This window comes from Dasypus novemcinctus, chromosome 11, assembly GCF_030445035.2.
Source record: "Dasypus novemcinctus isolate mDasNov1 chromosome 11, mDasNov1.1.hap2, whole genome shotgun sequence".
Taxonomy (NCBI): domain Eukaryota; kingdom Metazoa; phylum Chordata; class Mammalia; order Cingulata; family Dasypodidae; genus Dasypus; species Dasypus novemcinctus.
Genome location: NC_080683.1, coordinates 57,247,769 through 57,273,785, shown reverse-complemented (window position 1 = coordinate 57,273,785; position 26,017 = coordinate 57,247,769). Strand labels below are relative to the sequence as shown.

The 26,017-nt window shown below is 36.0% G+C and overlaps 1 protein-coding gene across 7 annotated transcripts in view; it reads right to left on the bottom strand.

Annotated features, from left to right (window-relative positions):
- LOC101437731 (cytochrome b5 reductase 4) overlaps positions 1-26,017 on the bottom strand; it is an 83,098-nt gene that overhangs the window by 13,725 nt on the left and 43,356 nt on the right. For all 7 annotated transcript variants that reach the window (XR_011650090.1, XR_011650091.1, XM_058307099.2 and 4 more), the window contains 8 exons: positions 24,702-24,759; positions 22,525-22,618; positions 20,075-20,107; positions 18,600-18,722; positions 9,578-9,718; positions 7,993-8,145; positions 3,203-3,353; positions 2,798-2,884 (listed from right to left, as the gene is read on the bottom strand). Coding sequence is in view for 5 of the 7 variants with exons in the window: in XM_058307099.2 (XP_058163082.1) it covers positions 2,798-2,884; positions 3,203-3,353; positions 7,993-8,145; positions 9,578-9,718; positions 18,600-18,722; positions 20,075-20,107; positions 22,525-22,618; positions 24,702-24,759 (840 nt within the window). In the remaining 2 variants the exon portion in view is untranslated. The remainder of the gene's footprint in view (positions 1-2,797; positions 2,885-3,202; positions 3,354-7,992; positions 8,146-9,577; positions 9,719-18,599; positions 18,723-20,074; positions 20,108-22,524; positions 22,619-24,701; positions 24,760-26,017) is intronic.

The window sequence follows — 26,017 nt, the reverse complement described above, 5'->3', positions numbered from 1 at the left end:
AACGGATACTCACTCAAGAAGACAAAACAGGAAGAGAGCTCCATAGACAGGGCAGATGAGAGAGCTTTGTTATGGCAGCTCATGACTAAATATGGTACAGGTATTGAAAAGCACAATATAGTTCAGGATTTCTGAACTTCAGCACTACGCATTTTGGGCTGGATATTTCTTTGTTATGGTGGACAGCAACATTCCTGTTCTCTACCTACTAGATGTCAGTAGCATCTCTTCCCCCACTTGTGACAATCAAAAATGTCTCCAGATGTTGCCAAATGTGCCAAGGGGCAAAATAACTCCTGGTTAAGAATCACTGGTTTAGGGTATTCTTTAAGTAGAATACTCCCAACATACTAAGTAGAAAATGTAGTTATAAAAAGTATAGTCAATATGACTTCATTATTTTAAAAATACATACAAAACCAAAAGAGGTATCTGTGTATGTGTATATATGTATACATACAGACCATAACATTAATTGTTGTTCTTTGGGTGGTGGTAGGATTATGGGTGATTTTCTCACTTATACCTTTTATATATATATCTATATAAATATGCATTCATTTTAAAAACAGGGAAAAAATCAAATGCTACTATTTCTATAAAAGGAAGTACTACTAGCTTTACTAAAATAAGATATTTGCTCCCAAAAATGACTTTGAAAAGGAAGGAAAATACTGTTATATTTATTACAAAATGCCGTCCAAAAGTCAACCTCATTGTTAAAAGTGCCCTGTACTTCCAAATTAGTTGTGTAAAAGGGAACTCACAGAGCCAGTGTAGTCTACTGAGGGTGGGAGAGGGATGGGTCAATGTATAATACCAAGTCATAGCCTCAAAACACTACTTACCTACTTAAGAGATATTTAATTTGGGTTTCAGTTTAACATAGCAGTAAGCTAGATCCACTACTGAACATATTTATATGCCTTCTATTTTCTCTCATTTTTATTAAGACAAATAAATGTATCAGATTTTGCTATATTTGGTACACTGTGAATTCAATACCAACTGCTGAGTTAACAGTCAAGTGTAATAAAATATTTAGGTAAAGTTCAAGTGAGCTACATTTTTTTCTGTTCAAATTTTATTTTATACTCAATGACAGGAAAACTGGTTTGAAATAGAGAAATATCCTTTAAAAAAAATTCACCAAGAACCTATTTTTAACAATTCTATTGAGCTAAGCAATGTGGGGAAATGAAAAGCTACATTCCCTGGACTATATGTGAAAATAAGCCAACATACTTTCTCATCAGAAACTTTATTACTAAAACTAGGAGCAACATAGGGGAGTCAAGAAGTGAGAAGAGGTGATTTAATATATAAAATAGCCTTAACCACTAACTAAAATACAGATATGAAAAGTGAACTTTCACTTTCCTTTTATATATAGGGCTTGACAATTATGTTTTGACAGAACAGCACTACCAAAACATGTCAGTAGACCTTTAAGGTTAGGTTTTTCCTATTTCTGCCTCAGAACATGGTAAAATTCCTGTAAATGTCCCAAAGTCATGTACACAAGCATGGCCTTTCTGGTTTCCAGCGAGGGTCTGATGATTAATCTCCAGGGACCCCTTGGATGGCACATGGGACAATGCTAGCAGCCAGCACCAACAGGGGGCCTCAGTGAAGGAGAGCCAGGTGTTGAGAAAGACACAGAGGTTAGGGGGGGCAAAGGGCAGGCTCTGAACACTGTCACTTCTTAGCAAGCTGGTGAGTGCTGTTAAAGCCAGTCAAGAAGTGACAAAAAAGGGCCTTTCCTCATCTTCAATACCCTCGCCTATACAAGTCACCAACCCAAATTATGTAGACCAAAACAAAACAAAACATGTAGCTGACTTTGTTAAAAGACACTTTAAGTTTAGAGGCTGTTGCTGCATTCCTTTTTACTAGTTAATTCATAAATCAAGTTTGACTCCTACAGAGTAAAAGTGTAATGTCTATTCATGAAAATAATGGTAAAATGGATTTTTCTTTTATAAGGGAACTATCTTAAAGAATGCCATTGTGAAAAACTGCCAGGAATACTTTAAACATCTAGCTGTGTCTGTTTAGATTCTTTTAGATGTTTGTTTTAGGAAAACAGGAGCTCAAACTGTTAATATAGAAAACAACCACATGTATGCCTATTTACTTATTTCAGTTGACCTGTGCCAGTGCTCTTTTTTCAATGAAATAAATTTTCTCTTTGTTATCCTTGTTGCCTCATTCTACCACTGAGGTCATCATGACTTGAAGAAAATTTTTCCTATTGCCTATACCAGCATTTTTCAAAGTATATACCAAGGACCACTAGTGACAGGGCTGGCTATTAATAAGCATCAGTGCAAACAATCAAATGAAAAAGGAAGAGAATCTTGCTAAACAATGCGTAGGAAATCCATCACTATGAAGGTCACAATGGACATTAGCATATTAAAGGCTCTAAGAAATACTGCAGTAGAGACACATTTAATTTTGTTTAATCCATACCTACCAAATTTATTTGATCTGCTCTCTGTTATAATGCAAAAATCTTGAATTACCTTTTCAATGAAACTCAACTCAGTAAATAACATGGCATGATCATAAAGCCTGCATAAATTTTATTAATGCATATATCACCTTGTTCTTAGCAGACTGTATTGGGTATTGGGGGGGGGGGTGGATTAACATTATGAACATTTAGAAAATTATTAGTTTATTGTTTCTTTAAAGAAGTTTCCCAGTCATTTCACAGCCCTGACCAGAGGAAATAAGGCCTAGACTACATAGGTATGAATATTTAAATACTGAGCTAATACCAATTTAGTACCTTTTATCTTTAAATGCTAATTTCTCCAATTGGCTTCTCCAAATTATATCATCTTCTGTTTTATTGAAGAACATCAGCTTCACTTTCCTTAAAAGGAAAAAAAACCCACAAAAACTCAGAACTATTTCAATTACATTTAAAATACACACAAAGGGAAAGTCAAAAGGTGAACTACGGTGAATTTGTGTGCGTGTGCTAAGCCAGTAATCAAAGTATCAAACTGAAATGAAATAAAAGAACTAAATCAAACAGCTAGGACTGGAGACAGAGTAAGAAATGATAAATGAGGGAAGAAGAATATGAGAACATATCTACTGAGGTCCTCTGCATATTTAATCAATTCAGAATGCCTTATACTAAACTAAAACCCTCACAAAGGTATTAATTAGAGATAAAATTACATACCTGAGACTGGGAATATTAGTCAAAGCATAATTCAGTATTTTAACCATTGGTGTGAAGCCTGTTCCAGCTGCCAACAAAAAGAGATCGTCCAATTCTTGGAACTGGGATTTTCTAAAACTGCCCTCAGGACTGCTGATGTAAACAAAATCTCCTAAACAATGAAATATGAACTAAATCAGGAGAAAAAAGAAGAGCAGGGAAACGAGAAGGCTAAACACAGTTGAATTTAGAACACTGATGAAGACCAGGATACATGCTTAACTTAGAGACTATCTATGGTGGTTTGGAGCTGTATGTACCCCAGAAAAGTATGTTCTTAAATCTAATCCATTCCTGTGGGTGTGAACCCAATGTCAGTAGGAACACTTGATGGGGTTACCTCAGTTAAGGTATGGCCCAGCCCAATGAGGATGGGTCTTAGTCCTATGTCTGGGATCCTTTATAAGTGGGTGAAGCAGACAGAGAAAGCCACAGAGGGGGCAGCCAGAAGCTGAACACCAAAGGAACCAAAAAAAGAAGGGAAAGACCAGGAGATGCCACCATGTGCCATGCCATGTAACAAACTAAGGCCCAAGGATCACCAACGGTCAAGAATCACCAGCAGCCAACCCCAGAATGCCAGTCTTTGCCAGTCTTTGGGATGAAAGCATTACTCTGATGATGCCTTGGCTTGGACTTCTGGCCTCAAAATTGTGAGCTAGTAAATTTCCATTGTTTACGGTGAACCATTCATTGCAGGGTATCTGCTTGAGCAGCCTAGGAAACTAAATCACTACCTACCAGTCTTAAAGGCATGATGGAGTTTAGGGGTAATCATTCAACCCCCAAGTATTCTAGATTATATCACTATAATCAAATAAATAACGAGGTTTTATAATACTCATTTCCCAAGCCATCTGGAATTTCTATTAATAATTTACAAACTACTGCAAAGTATACTTATCCATAAATCATCAACAATAGATTGATTGCTAATTTAAATTCTAAGTACCTCGAAAGCAAAGTCCATGTATACCTATCTTGCACAATAACAGGGTAAAGAATAGATATTTTCTACTGACATTGATTATTAACCACAATAATAAGATTAGGAGAGAAAATTAAAACAAATATATTCTAAAGCCTTATGTTAATAAGTTTTGGCAAAGACCCACTGTTTAAAACAAGAGGGGCTATTCTGAATTTAATTCCTATAAAAACAAAGCAAGATAAAAAAGTAGTCTACTTTCCTCTACCTAATTGAGAAATCAGTGCCCATTTTCTGCAATGCAGTTGGTATATCCACCAACTGCCTCTCATATAAAAAAGCTGCTTTTAGGATTAGATTCAGAAATTCCCATGTAATTTTTAAAATGAAAAATTAAGCTGATCATATTTTTAAAACAATTTCAAATGCTCTGGTTAATTTTTAAATGCTTGGATTCCCACAATTTTTCCTTTTTTTATCCATAGCAGGACAGTAAGAATCTCACAGTAATCAATTAATTACATTCTAGAAGGTAACAGAAGTTCCTTGTTATAGTTTGAAAAGGATCATCAGATCAGAATGTGATCAGGAAAAAGCCAGTGGTTGTTTACTGAAGAAGCCTCACAGGCTTAGTAACTTTTGACTGCAGTTCAGTCGTTCCAATGTTATAAAATGAATTTTATGAGGTAGTTCATTTAGGCCATGATGAGGTTTCGTGAGTCTTCATTTCCATGCAAATTCTCTAAGTGACACAAGTATTTGTGCCATGTCTATTATCTCCTGGATCGAAGTGAAAAAACACTGACCTTATTTGTTGGGTGTTGGGTTTTCCTTTCCCATGCTCTAGGCTAACACTCCACATTAGTCTGTTCACAAAATCTCTATAAATAGGTTATATCATTGCTAAGTTTCCACTAACAACATTATAATCATGTGTCATACCATCTTTCACAAGATGATAGCTACCTTCTCTAGATTTGTGGATATTCCAAAATTCTTTAGGTTCACATTTACACATAATTCTTTTGTTTAAACTAATTCAAGATGATTACTCACACCCATTGTATATTGATTTCTAAGTTTAACTTTCAGAAAGCAGCATAAATTTCCCTATTTCCAAATTTGAGTAATTTACTTCACTGTTACACTGATGTACTGCTAATGCTGCCTCAGAAAGGGGAAGAGGACTTGTGCACCTAGGCAAAGGTCCAAAAAGTTGAAGACATGAAAAAAATAAAGAGAAGCATGAAAAGGGGTTTCCAAATTTTAATAGATTTCAAGACGGTTCTTTCATTCTTTCATAGAGCAATTATTGAGACCTTATTATGTGTCACCTGTCTTGCTAGGTGCTAAAGATTAAGTAAGACATCCTCTTCCCTAAAATTCAGTCTTGCAAATAAATATATTTATTCTTTTAATAGAAGTATGATAAAGTATTAATTATTGTGGAATTCAGAAGAGGATGGAGGTTTTATAAAAGAAGTCATATTTTGTTTGGGACTTTCGCATATCAAGAGATGAAGTTGGAGAGATCATAAGAGTCTTTGTAGATCATGCAAAAGACTTAAATCAATGTAGGGTCTTAAAGAACCATTGAAGAGCTCAAAATGCAGGGCAACAAGATAATTTATTCTCAGGGCAGTTTGGAGGTGGGACTGAAATACACAGATAAGACAGAAATACCAATTAGAGGCCATTGAGAGAGACAAGTTAGAGGCTGTAGCAGTTTGATATGGTAATGAATTCCAAAAATAAATATTGGATTATGTTTGTAATCTGGTCTGTACCTGGGCATGATTAAGTTATGATTAGGGCTTTGATTGGGCCATGTCATTAGGGCATTGAGTCCCTACCCTTTGGTGGCAAAGGACAGAGTGGAGGTTTTTTTTTTTTGGTTTTGATTTTTTTAAAAGATTTTTATTTATTTATTTCTCTCCCCTTCCCCCCTCCCCCTACCCTGGTTGTCTGTTCTCTGTGTCTATTTGCTGTGTTGTCTTCTTTGTCTGCTTCTGTTGTTGTCAGCAGCATAGGAATCTGTGTTTCTTTTTGTTGCGTCATCTTGCTGTGTCAGCTCTCCATGTGTGTGGTTCCATTCCTGGGCAGGCCACACTTTCTTTCACGCTGAGCGGCTCTCCTTATGGGGCGCACTCCTTGCACGTGGGGCTCCCCTACGTGGGGGACACCCCTGTGTGGGGGACACCCCTGCGTGGGGGACACCCCTGCATGGCACGGCACTCCTTCAGCGCATCAGCACTGCGCATGGGCCACCTCCACATGGGTCAAGGAGGCCCAGGGTTTGAACCGCAGACCTCCCATGTGGTGGACGGACACCCTAACCACTGGGCCAAGTCCGCTTCCCCTGGAGGGTTTTGATGTTAGAGTTTTGATGTTGGAGTTTGGTGCTGAAGCCTTAAGGTGGAACCCTGGGAAGTAAGCTCATAGAGGAAACCCTGAACCCAGAGAGAAGCAAGACACTGGAAGAGAGGAACCCAGGAAGCCTGAACCCTTGCAGATGTCGGCAGTCATTTTGCTGCAGTATGTGAAAACAGACTTTGGTGAGGGAAGTAACTTATGCTTTATGGCCTGGTGTCTGTAAGCTCCTACCCCAAATAAAACCCTTTATAAAAACTAACCAATTTCTGGTATTTTGCATCAGCACCCCTTTGGCTGACTACTACAGAGGCCAAGAGAGAAATAATGAAGGTTTGATTTAAGAGGGTGGCTGAATAGATAAGGAGAGGTTAAAAAGTCACTGGGAGGTAGACTCAACAGAACTTAGTGGCCAGCTGGGTTGGGAAGAAGAAAGGGGGTGAAGTGGATGTGGCTGAAGCACTTGAGCACCCGCCACCACATGAGAGGGCCTGGGTTTGGTTTCTGGTGACTCATAAAGAAGACAAGCCTGGGGAAACGGACTTGGCCCAGTGGTTAGGGCGTCCATCTACCACATGGGAGGTCCGCGGTTCAAACCCCGGGCCTCCTTGACCCGTGTGGATCTGGCCCATGTGCAGTGCTGATGCGTGCAAGGAGTGCCGTGCAACGCACGGGTGTCCCCCGTGTAGGGGAGCCCCACGCACAAGGAGTGCGCCCCGTAAGGAGAGCCGCCCAGCGTGAAAGAAAGTGCAGCCTGCCCAGGAATGGCGCTGCCCACACTTCCCGTGCCGCTGATGACAACAGAAGCAGACAAAGAAACAAGACGCAGCAAATAGACACAGAGAACAGACAACCGGGGGGGGGGGGGATTAAATAAATAAATCTCAAAAAAAAAAAGAAGACAAGCCAATGCAGTGAGCTGGTGCAATAAAATGACTCAACAAGATGATGCAATAAAGAGACACAACAAGCAGGGAGCAGAGCAGATGTGGTTCAAGCGATTAGGCACCTCCCTCCCACATGGGAGGTCCTGGGTTTGGTACCTCATACCTCCTAAAAAGAAGACGAATAGGCACAGAGAGCACACAACGAACAGGCACAGAGAGCAGAGAGCAAGCACAAACAACAAGGCGGGGAAGAATAAATAAATAAAAATTTTTAAAAATTAAAGAAAAGAAAGGGGGAAGATTCAAGAATGATCCAAGTTTACAGAATGGGTCAATGATGAACAGTGATGCCAGAATAATAAAGATGGATAATACAGGAATAAGGATAAGTAAGTGGAACAAAGAGAGGAGGACTTTGGCTGTGGACAAATTGAGTTTAAGTATTTGAAAGATACCCAGATGGAGAGAACTATAGGGCAGTATACATTATCCAATCTAGAGTACAAATGAAGTAAAATAAACAAACAAAAAACCAACCACACATACACAGATACAAACATACTTACCAATTTGAAGATGATCAAGCTCTGGTGTGAAGAGTCCAGCAGGATATATTTTGATCAAAAAGTAGATGTATTTATTGTTGGAAAGAAGTGTTTCCTGGACATCTGAGAGTAAGGAATCAGATGCAGGTGTATATGGTTTCACTATTTCTGTACCTAGAAAAAGTCACAGTAAAGAAATTCAATTCTAAAAATCTAAAGGTCTGCATGAAGATGAGATATACTAATTTGATAACACTATCAGTACATTTTTAAAACTACATATCTAATGTGTATATAATTCTAATTATATTCTATATGTATATAGTGTGTATATATATATATACCCTAGCCTATATGTGCTGAAATAATTTTAACAAAGCAATACTTTACCCATAGTACGAACAGTCTGTTTTTATTAAGTGTGGCATAAGCAACTATGGATAATAATAAGGTAGATATATTCAGATAACCATCTATTCCATTAGCATATAAACTTTGTAATGGGTCACAAGAAATGGTATCAAAAGTTCACTGCAGAGATGTAAGAAGATATTAATGTAATTTTAATTATATGCCAAGCTTAACAATGGTTACTGGTGGCCAGTCAATCATTTAGGGGAAAGATGGGGAGAAATTTTACTTTATATAATTTAAATTGCTTTAATGTTTTAATATATTATGTATTATTTTAGGTAACTAAATGAAAATGTTAATCCAACTACTGCTAGGAATGTAATATTTTAAAATAGGAAAAAATAAATACGTATTCATGTTATATCTTGGGTAGCCAAATTCCTAAGACAGAATAGTTACCACACACTTGAAAGACCAAAATTTAATACATGGTTTCTTAACAAATACAAAAGTAATCCATTTGTAAATTAAAATACATTGAAAATTTATTTTATTTATTGGGGAAGGTGACCTGGCATTAGTGGTGATAAAGAAAAAAACTTACAGTGCCACTGTTATATATCACATTTCTACCAAATCCTGAGTGGTAACCTGTTAGATTGGTTACTGAAAACACTACTACTGACATACAAATGTTAATTTTTGAATTTCAAAAAGCCAAGAAAATACTGGACATCACTAAGAAGGATATTTTTAAAAAGTGAGTGAGTTAATTTTAGGATGAAAATAAGGGAATGAGAATTCACACAATAAGGAATATATTTATGGAGCTTTTTATACTGATAGATCAAATAAGGAAATCACATATAATCATCTCATTTTTTAATTGTATAAATTCATAAATGACACAGTAATACATGGCTACTAAGAGATGCTAGAATGTGTTTCTCGTGGTTGTTTTCGTGCACTCCCTCACCTCTTTCCTTTAAGAATCTGTTGGCAATACATTTACAATGCTGATAGAACCATTTCTCTGACCAGTGGCAACTTCTTTGTTTCATACATGACACAGCTATAGTTCCAAAATATTGGTACACTACATCTACATACTTAGAGTCTGGCCATCATTAAGTCTAGCAGCTGAGAAACATGCTTTGGTAACTTAAATGGCTGTTTCCTAAAGAGATCAGTACTGATTTTGAACTACTTATAAAAGAAGAAAATGTTTTCCCAAAGCCTCTATTTACCTTACCTGCAATAGTTAGCTTGAGGTAAACATGTTGCCCAATTGGTACCTGAAGATGAGTACTTGGTGGCAGCATCATGCAGAAAAGCTTCGTATCATGAGTAACATCTTCCTTAGAAATTAACTGGCACTTTCTGTAGTACAAAGCTAGAAAGTGATTCATTTACTCTTATTAATGAATAAATAAGGCATAATACTAGATCACGAAGTGAAAGCAGACCCTCAGCACTTGTTCTTTAGGGGGCATGAATTTCACTACAATGCCTATACATTTTTAAAAGTCATCAATATTCTGAAAATTTTATAGTGTTAATTTTTTTCATTTTATTTCCTAATATGTTTTCTAAAACCTGTAAATATTTCTATACTTTTAAAAATGAAACTTATAAAGTGTTATTTCCTCCATGTCTGTTATCATAGTGTTAAAATCCTTACACTCTCAGAAATAAAACCTAATTTCCTCTCAAATTCATATTTTGTAATTATGTCTTTAACCTTATGTTAATAGTTAACTAAATTATGTATGTGAGAAATATTTGATAGTCAACAAATTTATATTCTAAAGTATTTTCTATTGGAATGGAAAAGTCTAAAACTCGGCATTAAAATTTAATAATATTAGCAATATTAAATAATTTTTTAAAAATTTCTCTGTAAAAAAGGTAAAATATATATTCTCATGTCTATATGTTTGCATATATTATATACATATATGACTTATAGAACATTTTAACTATCAAAATGATAAAAATAAAAACAAAATATTATTATGCTTAAGGGTATAAGTTTTGATTAACTGAAAAAATACGTGAAAAATTGAGGATGCCAAGTATGGGGTATTAAAATATAAATAAATGTAAGGAATCAGGTATTTCTATAAACACTGTAAAAATTTGACATTAATATGTCCAACTCTGGAAAAACTATTTGTTTGAGGAGCAAAATAATACCATTTGGTTTGAAAGAACTTATTATAGAAGCTCTGAAAGCATTAATAGACTAATGAGAATGGTCTATTATTTACAGACACATAGGAAAATCAACCCTGTCTTATCCTAATTTTCTCTCTCTCTCTTTTTTTCTAACCTAAAAATAGTTAAATAGGTACAGGAAGACTTACCTCCAGATCTTAAAAGACGTGAAGGCCCAAAACATAATAATCAATAATTAGTGGAAAACTGAAATTCAAATGTAATCCTAAATAATCATTTTAGTGAGAGTTTCATCCAGTTTCCTTTCTTCCCTTCTCGCCTCCCACCCATCTCCCCCAGAAGCTTCCAGTAACTAAATCTTTCCACCTGCTACCACAGTGGCTTAATACATACATAAGATTAGAATGTATTGTTGTACACAAAAGCCTAGGGGCACCATTTCAGGTCATCTCGTTCTACCTGGACCAGATTCTTGCTAAGGATATCACCCTGAAGTTATTTTGGAAGAGCTAATTCAGTACTAGCCTGAACAAAGGGTCAAAGGACAAAGACCCATCCACAAGAAAAGATGAAAAGTCAAATGATCTCTTTATTCCCTCTCCTAGGCCTTTGTGGGATCCAGGGTGAGAATACAGAAAGAAAGGTTCAAATGTAGGATTCCTGAGATTCTTAGAGCGACTTAATAGTTCTACTCTAGCATTTGTTAGAAAGGATCTCTTCAAGGATACTTAGTACATAAGGAAATCAGCTTATACTCGTTTACTGTCTCCCTGTTGGGGAGTTCCCACAGGCTTCTTGCTATGTAATACTACTACCACTGAGATAATTTCAGTATTTTACCTATAAAAGCCTCCCATAATAAAAATATATATATAATTATAAGTACTAAAATTTTTAAGAAAAAGTTTAAGAAAGTTTTCATCTGTCAATTACAAGTGAAAAAAGATAGCACGAACAGAAGGGAACCAATGAGGAAAAAGAGCATAAAGTAGATGGTACTGACTACTTCAGTCTAGATAATACTATTATTTACATTGAAGTGTCATGCTTTTGGCTTTGTTAGCACAGGTAATTTTAAGTAAAGGAGAAATTGAAAATAAGTATGAGATGATGGTGCTAGGAAAATATAAGATAGAAAAAATATTTCTAAATTTCACAAAGGTTAAAATAGAAAGCATCAGTATGTGAGGATGAAACATATTTTAACTATAGTTATTGCTCAACAATTTTATTAACATATAATAAATTAAAATGACCATAAAAGAACTATACATATTGAAGACTTTCTAATGAATTAATGAAGTTAACAGAGATATAGATAATTTAAAAGGTCTAAATATTTTCATATAATTATTGCAGTTTTCCAAGTGATTTTAAAACTTATCAGCTAAGAGAGAAATTTTCTGCTTTGCCTTAACTATGTCTCCCAATGCCATGATTTGCCTATAGATTGTTCAACAAAGCCATATGCACTTCAAAAATGTGGGATCAGTCTACATTCTCGCCATTTATAGAAAATAAACAATAAAAGCAGAAGCAATAAGTAATTTTCCAAAGGTCTCTTATGTCTTCTATTAGATACTGATTAGAATATGTAAATTATGAATGCTAAAAGGAAGCATTCACAATTATAAAAGTAACTTAGGTCTTTTTCTAATTTACTCTAAAATTATAGGAAGAATCTAATACATAAAACTAAGAATATATAAAGAATTTAGTACATAAAAATACATTTTTAAGGTATGTTTTTTATGTGCACATATACATACCTACATATGGACACATAAATGTATCAGTTTCTGTAAAATGCACAAGAGACACTGACTTCCCTTCTCACTGAAACTGTATGAATGATCATTTGATTTGTGGTTTTCAAGCAAGAGTGTTATGGATGTCAATGTTATGAAGTTATATCCTTAATGAAAGAACTCTATTCAACCATAACCCTAAATGCCCTTAAGTGAGTATAAGAAACAAATTGTAGTCAGCTATAGTTTTCATTTACTCATGCAAACATTTGTGAAGTACCTACAATATGATGATCCACTGTTTTAGACATAGGGATGCAGCAGTCAACAAACAGAAGAGTCACTGCCCAGGGGGTACGACAGACAATAACCAAGTTAACAAACTCATTTATTTCCAGTAAAGTAAATGCTATGAAGAAAAATAAAACAGGGAGAAAGGACTGCTATTTCAAATCAAGTTATAAGAGAAGGCTTACCTGACGACATGTGAGCAGAGATCTGAACAAGTGAGGGGTGGACTTGAAATGCTTGAGGAACATTAAAGCCTGAGCAAGGGCAAGAGTGGTAGGACAGGTAGGCAGGGGCAGGTGTCAGAATATATTATAGGTCATGGGGAACGATTTTCTTTCAATAGGATGAAAAGCCATTTTCATTAAGGGAGCAAGGAAGTGATGAGATTTGACAGCCATTTTTAAAGGTCACCCTGGCAGAGGTGTAGAGAATACATTTTGAAAGTTGAGTGGAAACAATGAGACCAGTTACGGTTGTCCAGGAAACACATGATGGTGACTTGGGCTACAGTGGATGTTAGGGAGGTGATAAGAAGTGGTTAGAATGGATGTATTTTGAAGGCAATTCAATAAGACTAGATAGACTGGATGTGGGCTGAGACAAAAGAGAGGAATCAAGGATGACTCATAGTATTTGGCCTAAGCAATCCCATAAATAATTTTTCTAGGGCTATGAAAGACTAGGAAAAGAGCTAAGTCTTCAAGAGTTCTGTTTGACATTTTAAAATTTTAGCCAGATTAGACTGTCAATTGTAGATGTTAAATAGGCAGATAGAGCTCAAGGTAGAGATCAGAGCTGGGGAAAAATGTAGAAGCCATCTATGTATAGATGGTAATTTAAACCTTGGGCCTGGACTGGATTTCCCTGGAAGTGGGTGTGAAGAGAGAAAAGAACTAAACTTGATTTCTTAGGAAGTGGGTGGGCAGATACAGTGTTGAAACCTAGTGTATTCCCAATATATGAAGCTCTAGAAGGAGGGTGAACCACCCAAGTAGAGTAAGAAGGAATAGCTCAGCAAAGAAAATATTTCTGGACAATGATTAATTGGGTCACATGATGTTCTTGAGGACAAATAACTGACAACTGGCTTGGGTAAGATGGAGGTTGTGCATGACAATGACAAGAGACATCTCAGTGGAGCAGTGAGAACAAAAGTCTGATTGGAATGGATTAAAGAAAAATGAGACTTGAGAAAATGAAGGTAATTAACATACAAATGATGTTATCACCTACATTTCCAAGCACTTTAGGGAAAAGTCTTCCAAAGCCAAGTCTTCAGTGGGAGAGAGAACAGAAAGAACATACTGCCTTCAATCTGGGTCTCCTTCTTGCACTAAGTATAGTTTTAAAGCACTGAGGATACACTTTTTTTTTTTTTCCTATTGGAAACTGAGGCTTAGAGAAGTTATATCTTATAGTTACCATGCAAATAACAATTTTATACCTGCCGAGCAGAAGGGAGAGTTTAAGGAGAGAACAAAGCACAGTGAAGTTTCTATTATCCATAAAATTTCTTCTTTTCTTGTAATTCTGAATGCTTGTTTTAGGCAGTAAAGAAACATGAATGCACAGGCTAGGACTGGAGAGAGGTGAGGGGTGTACTCTCTACTCCTTCAAGATCTATTCATTTCAAGGGCAAGCAGCGTGCCTGCAAAATCACATGCCCAGTAAAAAGTCTGAATTAAGTGAATGTTTTACTGTGTGTTGGTAAGTATAGAAAGAACTCAAAATTGTGGCACTTTTTTTAAACTTCTTTATAATTTTGCATCCAAAGGCTAATTTACTGGGTTATTTGGTGGCACATTTTTTTTTTTTAATATTCCCTCATTTTTCTCTTATTGTTTTTAGGATCTGTTTTTTTGTTTTTTATTTTTAAAGATTTATTTATTTTTTATTTCTCTCCCCTTCCCCACCCACCCACCCCCAGTTGTCTCTCCATTCACTGTGTGTTCTTCTGTGTCCACTTTATTCTTGTCAGCAGCACTGGCAATCTGTGTCTCTTTTTGTTGCATCATCTTGCTGCATCAGGTCTCCCTGTGTGTGGTGTCACCCTGGGCAGACTGCACTTTTTTCACGCTGGGCAGCTCCCCTTACGGGGTGCACTCCTTGCGCATGGGTCTCCCCTACGCGGGGGACACCCCGCGTGGTGGCACATCTTTAAAACTGCCTTTATCTGGAGATCAAAGTCCCCATATTAAAGGCAACCACAACTAAATTAAAATGTTAGGTTAGTCTAAGTCCCCATATTAGGAAAGGTTTTGGTAATATATGGTGGTGACGGTAGAACAACATTGTGAATGTGACTGACACCACTGAGCTGTATATCTGAATACGAGTAAAAGGGAAAAAAACTCTAAAAACAGGACTGTATAAAACCGTGAACCCTAATTTGAACTATGGACTATAGTTAATTGTACAATTATAATATTCTTTTACCAATTTTAACAATACCACACTAATGCTAAGTATTAATAGTAGGGCAGGTATACAGGAACTCTATTTTCTGCATGATTTTTCTGTAAACTTACAACTTTTCTAATAAAAAAATTATTTAAAAAGGCCCCATATTAAAGGCAATAGCAATTATATTAAAATATTAGTCAGGGTACAGAAATAGCAACAGAATTATCTGTTGCTTTCTGACCCTTAATTGACAAACAGGTTCTTCAGTCATCATATTATACATATACATATACACATCTCCTCACTCATGGGGGAAAAATAATTTAAAGCAACTCACTTACAAAAGGCAGCATGCTATAAAAAAAGACAATTAAAAAAAAAAAGGCAGCATGGTTCCATTTTAAAATATCACCTACTACATTTGGATTAAGGTGAAAATAAAGGATACTTTCTCTTCCCTGATCAATGTTCTTTGCTATACTTGAATCTTTCATGTAAATTCTAGATTTGATATGGGAAGTTACTGTTTCAAAAGTTTTCAGCTTCTGTGCTTATTTCCAATCTAAAATTCTTTTAACTAGGAAATGTCATAAGATGTAGGCTGTATACTAATATCACAAAAGTCAATTGTTTTAGTAATACATTATGAACCTGAGAAGCACACAATAGGCTGTAAACATTTGAGGTTATTAACAGCAAGCTAGTCACAATAGTTTGATGATAGTAAACCAGATAGTTCTGCTAGTGGATAAAATAAACTAGATTTTTAAGGAGAAAGAAGAAATTCTTTAATAACTGAGTCAAATGAAATTCTTTAATAAATGAGTCAAATAAAGATCTCCTAAACTGAGTCATTTTCAAAGTGGACAACTACTTTCCTGAAAAATACATCCATGGCTCCAATTCCAGACAAGAAAGCTAGAGAGGATTATGGAGTAGGTCTCGAGGAGAAATGTACAGCAAGGATAAATGGAAAGTCTCAGGCAATTATAGAGAAGAGTCCTTAAACAAGGGTCATCCTAAATATTTCCAAATTGAGGTCAGCATTGGTTCTCTGTATTATTTATTCCTTGTACTTGGCTTTTATCTGGTTTACTATGATTCTTCAATCATTAGATATATCAGATAATTTCAGGGTAAGAGTTTCATGTTACCAATCTCTCTTCATTTTTCACTGTCTCTTTCTTATTTTCTTCTGATGTGCTAGACCACAATATTATTCAGTGTGAACCAACCTAATTCAAAACTCAGACATTTTGCTCTGGTAAAATGAATGGAATTGATCTTTACTACACATAGCTTACATTTTCCTTACATAGGACCTGCAAAATGCCTGGGACAATACATACCTAGTAACAATCTGAGCTGTACCTGGAAAGCTGTTCATGGTGTTCTTTTTGTTTTGTTTTTGTTTTTTATTTATTTCTCCCCCACCCCCCAGTTGTCTGCTCTCTGTGTCTATGAGCTGTGTGTTCTTCTGTTTCCGCTTGTATTCTTGTCAGCGGCACCGGGAATCTGTGTCTCTTTTCATCGCGTCATCTTGCTGTGTCAGCTCTCCGTGTGTGTGGCACCACTCCTGGGCAGGCTGCACTTTTTTCGCATGGGCAGCTCTCCTTGAGGTGTGCACTCCTTGCACGTGGGGCTCCCCGGCGCAAGGAACCCCCGTGTGGCACAACACTCCTTGCATGCGTCAGCACTGTGTGTGGGCCAGCTCACCACATTGGCTAGGAGGCCCTGGGTTTGAACCCTGGACCTCCCATGTGGTAGGCGGATACTCTATCCATTGAGCCAAATCCACTTCCCCATGGTGTTTTATTCTTTTTCTTTTGAATGCAATGTACTCCACTGTCAAAACACTACTCAAAATTCATCTCCTTTAGGTAGTTATTTATGATCAAACCTGTCTTGGTTCCCTTGGGGCTAAACTCAAAATATCTTCAGTTTATACCCATAACTTGAACTTGCTGACTGACTAGTTTCTTTATAAAAGCATTCTTCAATCTCAAATTTGTGCATGTTCTTCCATTTGGTAAAATAACTTATGATGGCTTTCATTTGTTTCATTTCACAGAGCCTAAAATAGTTTTCTCTATACAATGTTACTCAAATTAAGATATCTGGTTTGTTTTTTCTGAAAAGAAAAATATTATCTATAAATATACTTTAATAATTTTAAATATATAAAGATAGTAAACTGAATAGATGCAGTTAGTTCATTCTGAATTCCCCTAAAATGCCAGCGAAGAATGTATGTTTGGTTGTTTTCTTAAGACATAAACCGACAAAGACAAAAAGAATAGAAATAAAAGATAACAGCAGCAAAACTTTAGAAGTTGACAAAGCAAAGATGACTGGTACTGACAGAAGACCTGAGAAAGCTGAATTCAAAACTTGAAGGATAGAAAGTGAAGAACAAACATATTTGTACTATAAAATCCCTTTAAGTCTCAGAAACTGGCAGGATCTAGCACTTCTGAAACCGAGGGCAAAGGTAGGGCTAAAAACATTTTCTGGATAGAGGTTCACTCAAGAAGCTTGGAGACACTATCGCTCCACCCCACCTCCGAGGCTCTCTTCTACTTGGTACAACCACATTGCTTTCCCAGGCTGGCAAAATATTAGGTGTGTTGTTCTTGTTGTTGTTTGTTTGTTTTGTTTTGTTTTCCCTCTCGAGTGAAACAAAGTGAAAACAAAGGGTCTTTGGATCAGGTATACTAGGTAAGAACAGGAATATTAAGTGAAGTTTACAGACACCCAACGGTCTTTTACCACATGGTTGCCAGAATGCCAGGTACAAGGTAGGAGGCTCTGAACAAAACACTGATACTGTAATTTTTTCAAAGGAACAATCCCACCAGATCACTGTCAACAAGCCACACCCACATAAACAGAGTTTCCAATCAGCTTTTAGGGTCCCACCCTGAAATATGAGCAGTCATGGGATCAGTAGACATTCAAAGAAAGGATCTAATATCAAAGGCCAAAGCAAATCAATAATAACAAAAGACAAACAAACTTGCAGGACACAGGGGTTACACAGGAAGTGGAAAACATTAAAACACTACTGGTAATTTTTAGAAAGGTAAGAGGAACTAAGAACCATATGCTAACACAAAGGAACAGATATCAAAAGAGTTCTTAGAATTTAAAAATATGATAGTAGAAATGAATAACTGACTAAAAGGTTTGGAAGACACAGGTGAAGAAATCTCTAATGAAAAAGTAAAACAAAAGGAAAAAAATTGAAATTAAGGGAGAAAAGGCCATTTGAGGACTAGTTAAGGAGGTCCAGTATACGAATACTTGAAGAAAGCAAAGCAGACCATGGAGGGAAGAAAAATCAAGAATAATACCCAGAACTGAAAGTTATAAATTTTCATATTGAAAAGATTAGCACAAAGGATGAAAACAGACCCACATTAAGCATATCATTGTGAAATTTCAAAACACTTGGAGCTAGGAGCAAATCCTACCAATTTCAAAGAGAAAAAACAAGGTGTGTTTCCTTTGTGAAAATTCATCAAGCAGAACATTTATAATTTGTGCCCTTCTCTGGATATACATTAGTTTTAGATTTTAAAGAGCTTACAAAAACTAAAAGAAGGAAATGAACGGTAAACTTCAGAGTAAACAGAAATGAAACACACAGCATACCTGTATCTTTCTTTAGAATAAATGAATTATGATTCTCTAGAGGGTGACCAAGATATTTCCAAGTAGTATTTTCTTTTTTCTTTAGGACAATCTCTATTTTTCCCACATTCTCAACAATCTGCACTGAAAAAAAAGGAAGAAAATCAATTTATAGTCACTGATATTAATGTAAGATTTCATTCAAAACCAATCTTTCTAAATCTAAATACCCACACTATAAATGAATGATACTGATCATTACTAGTATAAATAATATTTTTTTCACATATTCATCAAAATGGTTTATGCCTTATATGATGTTCAATCTAGCTTAATTCATTTTAGATTCAGATTAACCTCTTCCAAACTAATTTACCAAGGACCAAACTAATATGTATTACAGATTTTCATATGAGTTCAAATATAGCTTTGGGAACTAATTAACATTCACCAAAAAAAAAAAAATAGCGCTATTATATAAATAGGACATTGAATTTACATACAAAAGCAAATTTAATTTATTCTCTTTTAACATTTCTTGGTTGGGATCTGAGGGAGTTCTTACGAGTAACTTCAGAAAAACAATACTGAACCTAATAAACACAAGTCTGGGAGAATGTGTCCTTAATAAATATGAAGTAAACTTAAAAAGTGCATTTGAACCTTTGATAAGAAAGTCCCTATCTGTTTTCTGAATGATTAAAACAACTCAGAATTTATGAGTATAATAATAAAGAATTTTATATGCTGGTTTAAATTATATGAATCGAATGTGTTTTTAAAGACCTAAAACATTACATTTTGTCATTATAAACAATGTTTTAATATCTGCTTTTCCCCACTGTAAACACATAATCCAGTAGAATTGGTCAAATAAATTCAATTCAATGGATTGCTGGTTTGAAGCTTAACAAAGATAAAGACAAGTTCCTTGACTTTAAAGAGCTGAATTTATGCAGTTTACAGAGCTTACTTTGGTATAAAGTAAGAGGAGACAGAATCAGTTTAAGGTATTCTGACAGTACTTTAAAACAAGATATCACCATTTTATGAGTCTTTTGTTAAACTGCTGTGTAAAATCCACCCTTAGATGCAGCAATAAATTTAATATGCTCTCGCAACATTAAACACTTAAGAATATACACGTAAGAAAAATTTGTTGGATCAAGTATATTTCTACAACCTGCCTGTCTGGAACAGGGCAGAAATGATAGGAAGGAAAAATGGAAAGGAGATAGAATTTCATTTTCTAAGGAACAAATAAGGAAAGCGTGAAAATATGAAAAGAACAAGAGGAAAGAAAAAATGAAGGGGGTGGGGTGGACTAAAACCAGAAGGAAAAGACTAAATTTTAAAAATTAATGTATTTATTTTTACAGAAAATACCATGGCTTTGTTTTTCAACCTGAGCATATACATGTGAAAAAGAAGACAAACACTGATTTTTCTCCTCTCTCTATATATAGATCAGTTGTTTTTTTTTCTCAGTAGCTTACCAGAAAAATCTTCCTGAATCTCATGACTTAGTCCTGGGAAGGAAACATATATTTAATTACAATCCAATTTTAATTCATATAGTCTATAAACACCAAATAAGATTATTTAAATTGCTCTATTATACACTATTTAAAGCTCCATGAAACAAGTAAAATATATTCTGAGAGATCAAAAAAAGGAATTTATATACAACTAAAATGGAGAGTCAAATTATTTAAATATACATTTCTTCACTGTCTCCATTTCTCTCCACTGTTTATTAAAGAAGAAATATTCATTTGCCCACAGGTGGATAACCCACACTTGTCCAAGCATAGTCCCATACTCACAATCTACAAACCATGAAGGTGCAAGGCTGGGAGAGGCAGCATGTAAGCATGCACATTCCAGTGCATGTGCATATGTATAAGTGAACGCAGGTCAGGCCTCAGTCTAGCTTAGTTTTTCCTTATTTTTCTCTGAAGTCGAGCAACCATTCCAAAAATATTTTAATTGAGCATCTATGTGTAAATATGTGTATGTCTCAGAAGACTTGGGAAATGTTCAGCCATTATTTCCTCAAATATTATTTCTTCCTCCCTTCCCTTGTCTTCTTCTAGGACACCTGTGGCTTGTATTTGTATGCTTCATGCTGTTGCTCAAATCCCTGAGACACTGCTCAACGTATTCTATTCTTTTCTTTATATGCCCTTCTGACTATTTGGTTCTGATTGTCCTTTCTTCTAGTTTACTGATTTTTTCTTCAGCCTGTTCAAATCTGCTCTTGTATGCCTCTAGTGTAATTTTAATCTCTATTGTGCCTTTCATCCCTCTAATTGCAGTTGTTTCTTTTTATATTTTCAAATTCTTCTTTATGTTCACACATTGTCTTCTTAATATCCTTTATCTCTTTAAGCATATTTTCCTTCATTTCCTTGAGTTGATTCAGGAGGTCTGAAATTCCTTGATTAGTTGTTCCAAATTCTGTCTCTTTTGAATTTTGAATTTGTTCCCCTGACTGAGCCATATCTTCCTGTTTCTTAGTATGGGTTCTAATTTTTCACTGAGGTCTAGGTATCTAATTATCTTGATGACTCTGAAGGTCAGTTTCTCCTTGTCTAGATTTTTACTGTTGATTGGCTTTGTGGTAAGGTTCTTCTCTGATGCTCAGTCCAACTTATTCTTCATCTGATTCTTGCCCCGGATATCTAGTACAATTTTTATTTCTCCCCAACTCCTGTGATTTGTTTAAATTCTCTCCCTCACTCAGTGCCCCATTTTTCCATACACTTTTCAGTTCCTGGACCCTCCAGTCTTACAGAAGTTCCATTTAATACCCCCTTCCTTTTTTTTCCCCTCTGTGAGGCTTTTCTGCCTCTGGTTTCCTACTCAGTAGGTTATCCCCCCTCCCCTGGAGGGCCAGATGGGGTCAATCCAGAAAGGTGGATCACTCCAGAAAAGTCCATTTTGTGTTTAGGGAGTCCTGCTGTAACTGGATTGAATGAGTGCACTTGGCCACAGCAGTTCTGCCACAATTCCTTCCACCCCCCACCCCCACCCCCAGGCCCTTTTGTATGTAGCACTCCTCAGCAGCCTGTGTTCCACCCTGGGTCTCTGCAGGCTTAAGTCCCTGTGCCTGGATATGCATGGGGTTCTAACACCACTGTGAGTTCCTCTGTAGTTTGTCTCCTCAGTGGGAGCAACCTGGCTGCTGCCTCTGGAGAACTCTTAAGTTCTGTGTGGGACCAAGTGAAGGGGAGGGGAAGAGGACTGGCCAGTGGAGAACTGGTTTCCTACCTGATGTTTTTCTCTTTCTTCAATTCATCAATTGTGGAGTCCTTCTCCAGTCTCTACCGTCCTCCAAAGTTCTAAGCAAGTGAAATTTGTCCTTCTATTCGCTGACTCCCTGGGAAGGTTTTTTTGGGATGTCTTATGTCGCCATGTTGATGACATCATTCTGACTTCTTTTTCTGATAGATTTATAATGTCTTGAAACAGAAAGAAGTGAATTGTATGGTTGTTCTTTGGCCATGAAAGGATAAGCAGCTGAGGGATTCAATAGCAGCCTTATAGTCCAGGCCGCTTTACCTCACCTGCTGGCTTCTTGTGACAGAGTGGAAAGAAATAGGCCAATGCAATGGAAGGAACATGCAGAGAGTCCTTAGGAGAGTTGTTTGAAGGCATCAAGTACAAGAAATTTTAGCAAAACTGGGCCAATGCATATTTTATATTTTATTAATTTTTACTGCAATTCAATTGCTTAAAGCTTGGAAGGGTGAAGCAGTTCTGACATTTGTTAGCACTTTCTTCAGTGCAGATGAAGAAATAACAGGAAAAAAACTGATCAAAGGTGACAAACTAAAATGACTATAGCAGATAAAATATTATAAATACCTAGACTATAGACCAAGATACTGCCATACTTAAAGGAAACTGGAATGGTTTCCATTAATAAAAATGAGATACTCACCAATATGTATGAGATATGAATAATCTTTGATAATTATTTCTGCTCTAAATGAATCATCCTGATGATCAATTATTACTGAGTCTAAATTGATATCCTTAAACAGAAGGCAAAAAGAGAAAGATTATGAAGTACATTTTTTTCTGAACTTCTACAATTACACTTTTAAGATAATCAGTGGAATTTCATATATCACTCCTTACAGACTTTCAAACTAAATAAAGGTTACTCCTGTTTGCTTCTCTCTCATACACCTTAGTTCATCTCCTTCAAACCACATAACACAATTTTAATTATATATTTGTTTCTGATTAATAAGTTTTACTCACTAATCTCTAAACCAGACGTTCTTAACTAGGCGTCCATGAGTTTGAATTGAAATTCAAAAAAACATTCTTGTGGGGATGTGTTGGTGATGTGATGTATTTATTAAATAACTGTACAGAGTATACTTAGTAAGGGGTCCATGTTTTTCACCAGACAGCAAAGGGGTCCGTGGAACAAAAAAGGTTTAGAATCCCTACTCTAAACTCTAAGCAAAAGGGACTATCTTTAGAACATTGTTTGGAACCTAGTAGCTGCTCCATAAAATTTGTTAAATAATTTGGCCAAAAAAAAAATTGGAATGAGACCAGAAGCCAAGATTGGTATAGGTCTTAAAGCTAAGATATTTTGAGTCATTTTAACTTTTTCCACTATTTTGCAATGCTGGGGAAATGATACAACTTCTCAACCTCAGCTTATTTTTTTAAAAACCAATTCACTAACAAATTTTTAGATGTCTCCAATTTTTACATAGCCTTGGTGCAAGATACTTTGGTAACTATCTTTATATCATAGAGTGAACACATTATTTCACATACAAACCTTGCCCCTCCCCTTAGTCATCAACCCTGTGTCCCACTGATGTTACCTAGGGAAGTAGACTCCACCTCCCTAGCCCCTGGCTTTTAGTTCTGGACTGTGTGATGTGGATACAAAAGTAGGTTCTCATGCAGAATGGTGGAATCATGCTGAAAGAATCTGAGGAACCACCAGTTTAGATATGGTTCTGTACCATGAATTCTCAAAATTTCGCAGTTGCCAGAATTTGTCTTTCAATCCATGTGGCTCCACAACTGGTCAGTTGCTGGAGAATGTTTGGAGATGTTATACATTACTTATTTATCTGATTTCCTGGCTGGGCTGTAAGTCCATGAAAGCCAGATGCCTATGTATCTGGCCCATTTTTAGATACCCTTTTTTAAAAAGATTTGTTTGTTTACTTATTTAATAACACACACACACCCGCCGCCCACTATCTGCTCTGTGTCCATTTGCTGTACATTCTTCTGTGTCTGCTTCTTTCTCACACCACCTAAGCTCCCTGGTCTGCTGTGTCTCTTATTGTCTCTCTTCTGTGTCTCTTTTTGTTGCATCATTTTGCTGCGCCAGCTCTCCGCTCAGGCCTGCACTGCTGTATGCGCCAGCACTACATTCAGGCCAGCACTCCACATGGGCCAGCTCACCACGAAGGCCAGCTTGCCTTCACCAGGAGGCCCCGGAAATCGAAGCCTGGACCTCCCATACAGTAGAGGGGAGCCTAGAGGGGAGCCCAATCACTTGAGCCCCATCCGCTTGCCCCATCTTTAGATCCTTGACATCTCAGACAGTGTGCTTTAGATGAAGCAAGTGTTCAAGAAATATGTAATTGAATGAATTATCTCGACAATTTTAGTTTCAAGAAGATATCTGAACCCCATTAGTGGTATAAGCATACTAAGCCACAGCAGTACAACCTCTCCTGTCTCTCTAATCCCAATTTATATTCAGGAAACTTGTTTTTATGGTGAGGTTAACTGGTATTCTCACTTTTGTTCTCTATGTGTTAAAAAAAAATAAATCACAGAGAAGCATATAAAATACTTTCTAGTTTGTAGATTCCTTTTAAGAGACTAGATAGATTGGCTGTTAAGGTCCAGACTGCCTGGATTCAAATTCAGGATTTGCCCCTTATTGTGTGCCTATGGGTAGAATAATTAATCTTTCTCAGTTTCTTCATCTGCAAAATAGGTATAACAATAGTATCTAACTGTAGAGTTGTTGTGATGACAACAAGAAAAATGCTTAGTAAATCATCTGGCACATAGCTAACTAACATTTATTATTTACTCTTTTTCTGATTTTAAAGATATATTTACCTTCTGTTTAGTATATATGACAATGGTGACTAAAGACTCGGTTTGGAACCAGTCATAGCTGTAAAATAGTAAAAAAAAAAAAAAGAATAATTACATTGGCAATAATGGACATTATCATATTAAATCATTAAATGTTTAAATTTCACATAAGACATATCTTCCTCTGGGTTACAATTTTTTTCAAAATAAAGTAGTCTAATCATGTGTTAAGCTCCCTATTATATCATTGAGTTATTTCCAAATTTAAAGTATCTTATACTTCAATGCAGTCCAACGTGGGTAAAAGCAAAACTAGACACTTTTTATAAAGGTTTTACATCTCCTTACTAAAATCTTTTATCAGGGCAATAATAGAACACACCGTATTTGTTTTTTTTAAAAGGTATGAAAAAATCTATATGCTTATTATTATTATCTTCACTCCTCCTTGTCACTACTAAAGAAATTAACTTATTAAGGTTGTTTAATGGGTCAACAGTAAAACTTAAGGTAAAACTAACTATGTCTCCATTTTGCTAAAGCTACTCATCACACTGATACTAGATTTGCACTTATTACCTACATATAGGTACCCCTAGGCAAATTCTATCGGCAGTATCCTCAGGCACTTATCTTAAATTTTCACATAAAATAATTTAGCAGATTTAACAAGCATGGCAGGATGCCACTTTTGCTGTTAGAGTTATATAGACTGGCAGTAGGGAGAGAGGAAGTAAGAGAAATAACTACAGATAATACATGTAACTGTGAGGGCATATTGAGATGCCATTAACAAAAATATACATGTATTGTTTAATTTACTGTTAACTAAGATGATTAGTGTACAATGCATTTTAAGATATTTTCATTAAAATCAATAAACCAGGCATACAAAAAATAGAATAAATTTTGGTATGATCATATGATGGGATGCAGACAAAAAATGCTTCAGCAGAATATTAATGACAGGAAATGGCTCACAGAATATACTGTGATCAATATTATAAAAATACAGTAAAACAGAAATAGGTATTATATGAATCAGACCGAAAGAAATAAAAAATGTTAAGCATATCCTTTGATTGGGAAGTGGATGTGGCTCAAGTGATGCCTACCACATGGGAGGTCCCAGATTTGGTTAGTGCCTCCTGGAGAAGACAAGCTGACACAACAAGCTAATGCAAGAAGTTGATGCAACAAGCTAATGTACAACAAGGAAACACAATGAGAGATACAACAAAATATGGAGTGGAGGTGGCTCAAATGACTGAGCGCATCTTTCCCATATGGGAGGGGTCCAGGTTTGGTTCCTGGTTCCGCCTAAAGGAAGACAAGCA